We start from the raw sequence: 12,172 nt of genomic DNA on the forward strand, positions 1-12,172 counted from the left end.
AATTGGTTATTAAACTGAAGACACTGGTGGTGATTCTGGTGCTCTGACTCCAGCGAACGTGGATTCTCCTGATCCCGACGTCTGCCGCCACAGACCCGGTCGGTTGTCGACATGGCGTAGAACAGTGAGAGCGGATCATAACTAATCTGTGCAAAGCCACGACACAGTTATCTGGCAGGAACTGACGCAGTCTGGCAAAGGCAGAGGAACATGGACGCGGATAGAGACGGCGGAGACGACGGAGGCGAAGACGGAGCTCCAGAAACAAAGCCGGGCTTTGTCCCGACACACACACACACACACACACACACACACACACACACACACACACACACACACACACACACACACACACGCACACGCACACACACACACTTTAATCAACACAATCGCATTAAATACTGGAATAATTACAGATTATTTGTGTCTCCACTGAGGAGGTTATATGTTTGGTTTTTTTTGTCTTCGTCTGCGAGCAGCATAATTAAAGAAAAATATAAAGGTCAGCTTTGTCTGAGAATGTAGATTATGACGAGAAGAAATGATATGATTTTTTTTTTGTGGTGACTTTGACTTTGACGTTTTTATTCTCCGTGTGTTTCTGCACTTTTATACGAAAATGATCTTTTCACGTATATATATATGTATATATATATATATATACATATATATATACATGAACTGGAATGATGTTTTTATTGGAAAATCTCATCTTGTCAACAGTTTTTGTCCTGACCTTCAAAAATCGAGTGGAAATCAGAAAAATAAGACTTTTATATAATACTTTCTTTTGTAGATTCCTGGAAGGAGAAACAAGGGTACAAGACGATGGAGACTGCACGCTGGGTTTGTGGTTCACTGTGTGTGTGTGTGTGTGTGTGTGTGTGTTGTGAGGCTGGTGGATTTCACGTCCCACTTCCTCCAGCAACGCGATTAGGCCAGACGTCTGTCACACACACACACACACACACACACACGTATACACATATATACACACACACACACACACACACACACACACACACACACACGCACACACCGTCTCTTGTGTCTGCTAGTGTAAACACACCCTCACTTGCTCACAGACACACTTGTCCATATCACTATACCTGCGAGGACATTTATTTATTCTCTTGATGCACGTTTCCATCTCTTTACTGTACGTGATAATATCAAAGCTACATCTATATTTATGTCAATACGTCAAGATGTCATTCCCATATAATAAGAAACATCCAAACTCTCACGGGATCAGAAATCTCAGTAAAATGACCACAAGTGGGAGGGGGTCAATCCATGTACGCAACACTGCCACCTACTGTCGCGACGTGTGTATGACGCTGCTTCGTGAAAATCACAAGTGCAGTCAAAAGCTAAAAAAAAAAACGCAAACGGGGAAAGATTTTCAGGGGCGGAGCCACTGGACTTTGATTGACAGCTCTCAGGGAGCCTGCGGTTGCCAGGTTGGGGAGTTCCATCAGTTCACGATGAGAGTCTAACTAACAGTAACGATGTCCATAGAACATGTTTAATATTCGCTATTCATACATTTTCAAGTCGATATCCCCTGTGTGTGTATGGAGATGATGTGTGAAATAGATTGTAAAACTGAAAATGTATACATATATTTTTTCAGTGGAACGCCAATTATTTAAATCTATTGTAAAATGATAATAAAATAGGCTAATCATGACAAAGTTATTTATTTGTCTTATTCGTTCATTTATTGTCAGTGACCACTGCTTCTTGAAAGGGTTGGAGTAACAGTATACATGCCTTATTAGATAATAAATAAAAGATGGAAACTGAATCAGCAAAAAGATTGTTAGGTTTTATTGGTCGCTAACGAAGCGTAGCTATCAAGTGTTTTTTGACAGATTCCTGTCCTTTTGGTTCATAATTGTGTTTTCGTCGTTCGCCGTTTCCACAGACTCGTTTGACCACCGAGGAGATGCTTTAAACCACAGGTTCTCAAAGTGCGGCGCGCGAGCCAATGGCGGCCCGCAGAAACATTTCTGGCGGCCCACAATGAATTGCAATTTATAGTTTTAATCCAGGAGCTACAAAGATTGTTAAATGTTTATTGGACATTACTGGATACAGACCTATAAGTGTAAATTGTAGAACTGCAATCTGGTCATTAAAATGATTACAAATGGGATTTCTTTCATTTTGTTTCCTTTTTTTGTTTTCCTTTGGCGGCCCTCAGTCCAATCGTGGGTTCCTAAATTAGCCCTCAGGTATCAAAACTTTGAGAACCCCTGCTTTAAACTCTCCAGAAACCTCTTGTAAACAGGATATGATGGAAATATTTACACACCTATAATACTGGTCTATTCACACAGGATTACTATTACATGGAATCATTTATTTGACTAAAAGTCACCATAAACTTTACTGACGTGGCAAAATTCAGACGGGACTCAAAATCTCTGAGAAGCTCTGATAATAATGACTTTACGTCATCCACGATCCGTGGATGAAGACTAACACTCAGGTTCGACGGTCGACTCACACAAACACAGTCTTCTGGACAAACTCCTCGTCCTCCTCTTTCTTCTTCACTGTTCACTGTAAACATGAAGCTTTCTTCACGGCCCAACAAGTGCCTCAGAACATCTACGCAGAGCAGGCATCATCATTGTTATTATTATGATTATGATTACACAAATCAACTGACACTCTACTGTGTCTTTGAATGCAACACGAGATCAGTCTAAACAACACAATTCAGGAATGATGTTTTTGTGTCATTAAGACCAGGTCTCCAAGAGGACTCCTGGTCCTGACAAGGTCAGTGTTTATGACAGAGAAGAGAAAGTAACACACACACACACGCAAAGTGGGGTCTGGCTGTCAGTTTGTGTCTTGTCAGCAGGACCAGTGGGAGAAAGGCCATTTTTGACAGTTGGCTGGACACACACACACACACACGCACACACACTTGCAACTTGCAATTTCCTGTTTTCTTTCGTTCACCTCTGTGTGACCTCACGTAGTGATATATGACCACAACATCCATATTTAATCAAACAGTTTGATTTATTTATACCAGCGTCCTCTCACTGGAAGTGTCCGCCACGTCCTTCCTGTCCCCCCCCAGGCGGAAGTAGCAGTTAGCCATTAGCTCGAACACTCTTTTTCGTTTCCTTTCCCCTCGATTTTATCGACGCCATGACAGCCGCGGGTGACGTAGCTGACGTAGCTAGCTTGTACACTGCGCAACTTCGACTTATGATGCGTCCAGGACAATAAAATAGGCTGAAGAACTACAAAAATGGAAGAAGCATTTATGTTGTTTAGAAAGTATAATGATGGTTTTTGTTAAAGCGGAAATCACGCCGTGTATGGCTTTAACCTTATTGTTTTGGATTCGATTTTGTCGCCGCCATGACAGCCGCAGGTGACCTTGCTGACGAAGGCTAGTAGCTTGTAGACTCGCGCATGCGCAACTTCGATTTACGTCGCGTCCAGGGAAATAGGCTGAAAAACTACAAAAATGGAAGAACTCAAAATCATGCTTTAACCATAGTTTTTTGGTTCCATTTTTAGACAATGTTTGTTGACGTTTCCCTTTAATTTCAGGGTTAAAATGTTAAATTAAAAAGGAGGCTTTTACAGGGTCTCTGCAGGTTTCAACAAGTCACATTTAAGACTTTTTAAGACCATAATGAATACAATTTAAGACCCATTTCACATCCATAATGGCAAAAAGTACAAAAGACATGAAGACATGCAAGCAATTCGGCTTAGCTGTGGGCTTTCGTTAAGTTTTTCCGCTGCTATGCTAAGCTATAACACACCGTGGCGAGCACACTAGCTAGTTGTGCCCGATAAATTCTCACCGGGCAGCACAAGTGGCCTACAACTGTTCTGTTGACTGAAGTTTATGCATGTTTTAAATAAAACTAACATTAATAGATTTTTAAGACCTTTCAAAATTGTATTTAAGACCTTTTAGGAGAATTTTAGCAATTTTAAGGCCTTAAATTAAAATGATTGGATTTAAGACTTTTTAAGACCCCGCGGATACCCTGCTTTTAAATATTACCGCTAAAATAAAGAGACGCAGGCAGTGGGTTTGGTTTCCTAGGCGAATATCATGATTCACTTTTATTAAAAGCATCATAGCTACAATTCATCATACATGATGTCTCCAAAAAAAACAACAAAAAAGACACACACCAAAATAAAAGAGGAAAAAAAAAAAAAAAAACACATTTACATGGTATGTCTGTAAACTTCAAGGCTAGATAAGAATTTTGAGGTAATGCTCTTCAGCTTGCTGGCTAAAAGTAACAAAAAGTCCTTTTTTTTTTTCTCAAGAAAAGTAGCTAAGTAATATAAAGGTACCTGATTATTTTAACTCTTTAACACCAGTGCATCAACAGGAACAGAGTGAGACAAAATTGATTGCAGTACTTATTTGTCATCATTTACAGTTTTTAGTTTGTTTTTTTTCTATTCATATGACACTTGTGGTTATTCATATAGTGTGTGTGTGTGAGTGTGTGTGTGCGTGTGTGGGGAGAGAAATGTTGGAACATTCAAAAGCTGCCTTGGTTATTGCTGCTGTCTCAGCATTAGAGAGGCGACGCGGGCGTCTTTGTCTCGCTGCCACTTTTCTGCCTCTCGTCATCTGCCGGGGCTGTGTTAGCAAATGTTAATCATATGACCTGGCCACACTTATGTGATGTGTGTGTATGTGAGTGAGTGTGAGTGAGTGTGTGTGAGTGTGTGTGTGTGTGTGTGTACTTTCAAATATTTGAATCACCGCAGCGCTCAATTCATCTCAGACACTTGAAACTGGCCTCAGGAATGGAAATAAATCAAACACCTGCAGCGCTTTTTCAAGTATTTTTAAATCGACGTCTTATTGAAACGAGAAAAATAATTATAATAATAATAATAATAATAAAAAAAAACGTGTCCAAACTCTTGTTGAACGAGCGTCTCAGTCCTGTTCTGTTCTGTCCAGGTCTGGTGTCAGTGTGTGTGACTAGAGCAACAGTCATTTAAAGAGAAGGTCATCATGAGGGGAGCAGCACTTGGTCTGGAACTAATGGGATGTGAAGGAAAAGAGGAAAAAGTATTTTATTTTATTCTTTAAAAACAAAAAAAACAAACGTGGCAGCGACCAGGAAAAACACAAAAATATGTGCCCCTTTTACATGGAAACGAAAAACCTGAAACCTCACATCATCATCCGCACACGCGAGGAGCGGCTGAAACGGACCAATCGGAGAAGGCCGTGCGCCGCTCACGAGCTTAAACCCAGCCGCCTCCGATCCAGAGAAGACGAGGAGGAGGAAGAGGAGGAAGAAGGAGGAGGAGGAGAAGATTCAGACGTAGCAGTGGAAAGACTTTAAGATCAGTGTGGGACTGAGTTTAACAGTATTGGTTCAGCGCACACACACACACACAGCTGGAAGGACGTCCTCTCACACAGTCACATGACAGAGGGTTTTTAGTGTGTGTGTTTAGTGGTGAAAGTGTGTGTGTGTGTGTGTGTAGTCAGTGTGTGAGACTGAGTTTTCTCTTTTGTCTAGTTTCTGTTTTCCTCCTCAGCGTGGACCTGCTCTGATATGTGTGAAAACTACAGTCGCAGCCAAACTCCATTACCCACAATTCCTTTTTTTTTTTCTTTTTTTTTTTTTAATGCAGCAGCTTTGTCAGACAGACAGCCGGGTCAGCTGTAAATGCCGTTTTCTTTCTTTGTGTTTGTTTTTTGTTTCTGCTGCCGACGACTGACAGCAACAAAACAGTTCAGACGCTAGAAAGAAAGAAAAGAAGCAAAAAAAAAAAAAAAAATTAAACGACAGAGCTGAAAGCAGCAATAATAACAAGAAGAAAAATAATAATAATAATAATAATAATAATAGCACTATCGGAACCTCGTGAACTTCCTGGTTTGAGGGATTGAGGAAGAGAAACTTTGTCAGAAACCAGAGAGAAATAAAAAAACAAGTCTTTAAAGAGGAGGAGCCGGACTCTGAGTGAGCGGCTGTGAGGACTTTTCCCTGACTACAGCGCACACACACACACACGCGCACACAAACACACACTTCATCCTCTCAGACGCAGAGTAAATATACCTGGCCAAAAAATAACAAACAGAGGGGGGAAAAAAAAAAAGAAGAAAGAAATCATCATCAACAACAACGTAAAGAAACTGGTTTCATAATAGTTTGGATATTTCTGGTGGAGGCGTGTAAACGTGACGAGGGGAGGGGGGGGGCACAGGAAGTGGGAGGTCAGAGGTGAGGAAATGTCCCAGGGCTGTTCAGTCACTCTTGTCCTTCTGCGGAGACTCCATCTCCGTCTTCCTCCCCGATCCCTGCGTCCTCGTCTGCCTCGTCTCTCAGCTCCTCCTCTGCTCCTTCCTCCACCTCCTCAACTAAGTCACTCTCTCCTCCCTCCTCCTTCCTGTCGTCGTCGTCGCCATCCTCGTCGTCGTCGTCGTCCTCCTCCTCCGCTACGACTGTCGCTTTCAGACCCTTCTTCTCCGCCCCGGCGCCTCTCTGGGGAGCGGAGGACACCGAGTTGCCGCCGCCCAGGACCCCGGCCATGGCGCTCTGCAGCTCGGCGAGGGTGGAGGCGGCGGGGAAGCCGGGCAGACTAAGGCCGCCCAGGCCCGGGGGGAGGAACATGGAGGGGTAGAGGAGGCCGGGAGCCATGGTGGAGAGGAGGAAGGGGTTGAACGCCAGAGAATTAGCGGACATGCCGGCAGCTGCCAGCAGGGCGGCGGCATCGCCGTTCATGGATGCCTCCGCTGACGAGTCAACAGCTGGCATCCCAGCAGCCGCAGTGACATTGTTACCCGATTTCTCCCTCCTCTTTTTGTCCTTCCCTGCTCCTTCCTGTCCCTCGGCCTCCTCCTCGTCGTCGTCGTCCTGCTCCTCTCCCGCATCGCCGTCGTCCGCCTCCCTCCTCCTCTTCGACGCCGCGCCGCCGCCTCCCTCCGTCGTTCCGTTTGTGTTCGCCGACGCGGCGATGGCGGAGTTGGAGGCGGCGGCGGCGGCGGCGGCCGTCATCAGGTTGCCGCCGAACAGCCCACCTAGGCTGAACATGTTGGGGAGGGTGGCGGCCATGTTGGGCAGGCCTCCCATTCCGGGCAGCATGAGCGGCAGCATGGAGGCGGCGGCGGCGCTGGCAGCGGCCTGCTTGGGGTCGGAGGCGGGAGGGAAGGCCATGAGACCAGCGGCCAACTGAAGAGACTGGAGGCTCTGGAGAGACGACAAGTCCATCCCTCCAAACAGACTGTTCAACAGCAGTGGGTTGATGCCTCCTGAAGACACAGAGACAGACGAGGTGAATACAGGAGCTCTTAGCCTCTGTCACGACAACATTTGCAATTTATGAAACTATTAAGCGTGCGTTGCTTTGTATATAACCATCCTAACCTGCAGTCTTTACATTAGATTCTAATTCTTACACACTAGACCTTTGTTTTCATAAAACAGCATTGTGGAAACATTACACTGCAGCTTCAAAGTTAAACAGGTATGTGTCCAGTATGTACCTGCAGATGAAGCAGCGGTTGCCAGTGATGCCTGAGCAGCCTGAGCTGCAGCCGCTGCCTGAGCGGCCGCTGCAGCTTTGACAATTTCGGATTTGGGTCGTCGTCCCCGGCGGCGGACGCCCTCCTCCCTGACCACAGGGCCGGTCAGAAGACGGTCGAACATGGCTTCAGGGAGGAAACCCTGCGAGGAGGAGAAGGAGGAGGAGGAGGAGGAGGAAGATTGTTGGTGGTTAGGTTTGACTTTTGTGCTCGGGTCAATCTGTGAGTGTGCATTAGATCTCGTTCACTCACCGACTGTTTGACGATGTCTGTCCAGTCAGGAGCGATGGAAAACTCGGGGTTCTCCAATAGCCATCTGGGAAGCTCCTTCATTGGTGGAGCCATGGCCCCGCCCATCTAAAAACACAAACAGGAAGTGAAATGAGTTTTCCTTCAAAGGAGGGAGATTATGCCTGGATTTTATACTAAGGCTATAAATACTTTGCAAATAAAACAAACAGCGCTTTAATCAATCAAAACTAAGAGTACATCAAAAAAATCCATGCAAATGAGGTATGGGACAATTACAAAATTTAATGTCACTATTGTTCTGACAGAAATGCCATAAAAATACTTTTTTTTTTAGATTTGTTGACAAAAAGCAGGAGCCTTGTTAGTTTTGAATGAACCTCTATTTCTGCTCATGAACTCATGTTACTAGCCATCAGCTGACCTTGCGTCCGTTGCGTCTGTTGACCACGGGGACTCTCTCCTCTCCGGTCAGCGTGTTGATGTCGATCTTGTTGGGGTTTCGACAGCGATGGCGCTTCTGCTTGGGCTTGGAGAACTGAGACAGAAGCATCTCCTCGCTCTTCTGCGGCAAGAACGGTCGAAAGAAAAGACGTTTAAACATCGGAGCTGGAGCCGCAGCTTCATCAGTTTTCACTTAAAGGGGGTGAACTGCTACTCACTGGTGTGTATCCAGCCATGTCCATGGTGTACGTCGGGTGCTGCCTCAGCCACTCCCCCAGGTCTTTGTTGGACACTGCTGCGTCTTCGTCTTCCAGACTTCCAGAAGCCAGAGACCTGGCGCTGGGGCTCTGATCGGGGATGGGGATGGACCTGTGGGCACGGGAGGTTTCCTGAACCGCCTCCACCACCGCCACATCAGCATCATCCTGAACGCTCTGCACGGTGGCACAGAAGGGGAAAAAAAACATGAATTTCAAACAGATTCTTATGTATTATTAAATGTTTTAAAAGTTGTTACTGGTATCTGCAGGCTTCAGGGTTAATTGGGTTTACTTTTACATTGTATGTGAGGAGGATTTCCAAACAAAGAGCAGATGAAAATGGCTGGTTGTGTGGAAATGCAAAACACAAATTTTACTTCCAGACTTCCAAACAAAATCTAGTTTACTGTTTGTTTCTGATTTTAGGGGATAATTGTTATCTTAACAGCAGATAAAGGCCTTCATTTTGGACAACTTTCAGGATTCTCAGACACCCAGGGAATGAGTTGCTGTTGAAACTGATCCAAAAAAAAAAAAGATGTATAAGGAATAAGTGACCGTGGATAATGACGAGACAATGAGAACAAAAAGTTGGAACTGCCGAGTCAGCGTTCCCATCGAATGAACTGCGTACCCCTCCTGCTCTCTTGTTGCCCATGAAGAGCAGCTCCAGGCCTTCCACATTTTTCCTGCGGCCTCTCCTCCTCCTCATGATTGGCGCCTCCGCCTCCAGTGAGCCATTGGCTCTTTGTGCAGAGGGCTGGGCTTGTTGCAGCAGCTCCATCTGGGCCTTGAGGGAGGAGCTTGTGACCAGGGCACTTGGAAAACTGGCCAATGAGGGCGAGGCCTTGTGGTGATGGTGCATACCCTGCGCGACAAAAAAAACAAAAAAACACTCAGTCAATAATAATGCTTAATATTTCACAGCAACACGTTTGAATCAGCGGTGCAGGCGGGACGACGCTGACCTTAGTGAGGTCTATGGCCTGATTCTGGGTCTCAGCAGCAGAGTGACTCTCTCTCAGCTGAGCCACCATCTCCATCAGGTTGCGTCTCTTGGCCGCGCGCTCCGCCTCTATCTCAATCTTTCTTCTCCTCCTCCTCCTCTGGCGCGGTAACGTCAGGCTCAGCGCGCCCTCCTGCAACACCAGGTCAACCGTTAACACCCTTCATCGACAACTTAAAAACAACGGCAGCGTGTGTGAGAAGGACAGACACGGGCACTCACGTGAACCTGCGTCGATAGCGCTTTGTCTTCGCTCGCGCTGTACGATGTGTGGATGCCCGCCATCGTCAGCTCGGCCAGGCTCCGCCTCTGCAGTGGGCTGTCGGCCGGTGTGGCTAACGCCGCGGTGGTGACTGAGGAGCTGTGTCCCGGCAACATGTTGCCAACCAGGTCGAAGATGTGGCGTCTGTTGACGGGCCATTTCCCCTTCAGGACGGCGTCGCAGATGTTGTCCATCCTGTTGATCATCACTCGATCCTAAGAAGCGGAGAGAGAAGGCGGAGAGGTTACATTTAAATGCTTTTATTTGGATCCAAATTTTACAAAAAAAATTCACATTTAAATGCTTTTATTTGGATCCAAATTTTACAAAAACACACACACACACGCTGGTCTTTACTTTAAATTCTGAAAGCAGATACAGGACTTTGAGGCTTATAATAGGAATATTTGACAGCAATTTTCTGCTCTCATCACTTTTTCAAATTGCTATCTAATATTTTTGTTATTATTAATCAAGGATGCAGAACGAAAAATCATTATTATTTATTTATTAACCCGATTACTTGATTAATCGGTAGAATACGGCTCAGAATCATCGAGGACGTGCTGTTGTGGTACGTCAGATGTAGTTTGCAGTGGTTACGCTGCACAACGTTAAATGGTCCCACACTTGCACAGACATTTTCGGTCCGTTTCACTCTCCGTGACAACGGAAATCCGGATGTGCGTCTGCTAAAACGGGCCGCATAATGACCGAAATGGGAATAACACGAACACTCAGAGGAGGAATTTTTGTAATAGAGTAACGTTAGCCAAAACATTTGACATTTGGTCTTTGACGCTCAAGTTTGACGTCTTGCTTTTCTCAAACCAAACGGGAAACATTTATCGTTTTGAAGATCAATGATTTCTGATCATTTCAGCTCAAAGTTTATGTAAAGAACAAGACGATCAATTCAGTTTTCTGTAAAAAAAAAAAAAAAATCTCACCTTGGGCCAGAATGAGAAGCCGTACGCTCGCTCCTGTAAGGCCTGCAGCGCAGACGTCTCTGGCAGGTCGTCGGGGCAGAATCCATCTCTGGTTTCGTCACGGGCTGACGTGCTCAGAGACGCGATGCTCTCCTCGTCGAAGTTCTTCTGCTCTGATGCAGCGCTCGCTGTGCGGAGAGAGGGACAGTCATTTCACATCCCTTAATTAAAAAGGCTTTCCAAACCGCTATCGAGGGATCTAAACTCATTTTATTCTCCCGCCCCTGGAAATTAGACTCATTAAAACTCTGCCAGGTCATGAGGGGAAACACCAGAAATAGGCCCGTGTCAGCAGCGGTGGAGGCTGGGACAAAGACTGGTCAACAGGAATGTGAACACGCACACACACACAAGACATATAAAAACAAACAATGAAATACCTTCAGCTTGAGAGGATTTCTCAGATTTGTCATCTTCATCCATCCTCTCCTCCTCCTCCTCCTCTGGGCTCTTCTCGGTATCGGCTGACTTCAGAGATTTGGGAGACTCTGGGTTCTCCCTCTCCTCTCCCTCTTCCTCCTCCACAGTCTTGTCGTCCGCTTGTGCTTTAGGGGAAGTGTCGAGATGACCCGACAGCTCAACGCTCACTTCCTCCTGGTCCCTTTGAGAGTCAACAAGTCTCTTCTCCTCGGTCAAGTCTTGATCTTCCTCGTCCGACGGCTTGTGAGTCTTCTCCTCTTCACCCTTTGGCTCTTCTTTCAGCTCGACCATCTCCTCTTTTTCTACTTTAGGCCGAGTCTCCTCTTCCTCCTCCTTGACCTCCTTTCTTGGTGAAGCAGCAGTCTCGTCTTTCCCTTTTCCGACCTCTCCCTCATTCGTCTTCTGTTCATCAGGAGTTTCAGTCTTGGCAAGTGGAATGTTGCTGACGTCTCCTTCCTCGGTTTCCATTTTCACCTCTATTTCCGATTTCCCTTCCTCAGTTTTCACCTCTTTAGCAGCATCAACAGCAATCTTGGCAGCAGCCGCGGCGCTCGCCAGCTCTGCGGCGGAGAGGAGCTGTGCAGCGGCGCTTTCCGCTGCTCCCATTCCAGCTTTGGTCATCTCCACCATCGTCCCCATGCCGACGCTAGTCCCTCGCTGGCTGGTGAAGCGCTGGTGGGCGTCCAGGAAGGCCAACGTAGGGTCGTTCAAGATGTGATAATCTGTGCGGCTCACGCCGTGCTTCGAGGCCCCCAGGAGGAGGTCGCGGTCATGGTGGCCACACTCCCACCACTCTGGGAGGTCTGGGGAGGGCTGGCAGAGCTTGAGGCGCTCAGAGAGCAAGGGGTTGGGTAGGACCTGCTCTCGGATGCGGCGGAGCAGCTCAATGCGGTACAAGGTGCGGGAGGCACGTTCCTCGGTGATGGGGTCGATGATCAGGGTTGGGTCTGGGAGTTCTGGAAGAGATGGAAGAAATTAAAC

The 12,172-nt window shown here is 46.3% G+C and overlaps 1 protein-coding gene across 1 annotated transcript in view; it reads right to left on the reverse strand.

The window, feature by feature from the left end:
* Positions 1–6,287: 6,287 nt before the first annotated feature.
* The window catches only part of chd7 (chromodomain helicase DNA binding protein 7), a gene marked incomplete at both ends in the record, with an annotated part of 53,331 nt that continues 47,446 nt past the window's right edge, over positions 6,288–12,172 (reverse strand). The window contains 10 exons of the mRNA XM_083888906.1: positions 6,288–7,288; positions 7,523–7,703; positions 7,814–7,918; positions 8,235–8,375; positions 8,473–8,679; positions 9,149–9,382; positions 9,483–9,653; positions 9,743–9,997; positions 10,733–10,899; positions 11,152–12,147. Coding sequence (XP_083745032.1) covers positions 6,288–7,288; positions 7,523–7,703; positions 7,814–7,918; positions 8,235–8,375; positions 8,473–8,679; positions 9,149–9,382; positions 9,483–9,653; positions 9,743–9,997; positions 10,733–10,899; positions 11,152–12,147 — 3,458 coding nt within the window. The remainder of the gene's footprint in view (positions 7,289–7,522; positions 7,704–7,813; positions 7,919–8,234; positions 8,376–8,472; positions 8,680–9,148; positions 9,383–9,482; positions 9,654–9,742; positions 9,998–10,732; positions 10,900–11,151; positions 12,148–12,172) is intronic.

Source organism: Microchirus variegatus, assembly GCF_963457635.1.
Source record: "Microchirus variegatus genome assembly, chromosome: 5".
Lineage (NCBI taxonomy): Eukaryota > Metazoa > Chordata > Actinopteri > Pleuronectiformes > Soleidae > Microchirus > Microchirus variegatus.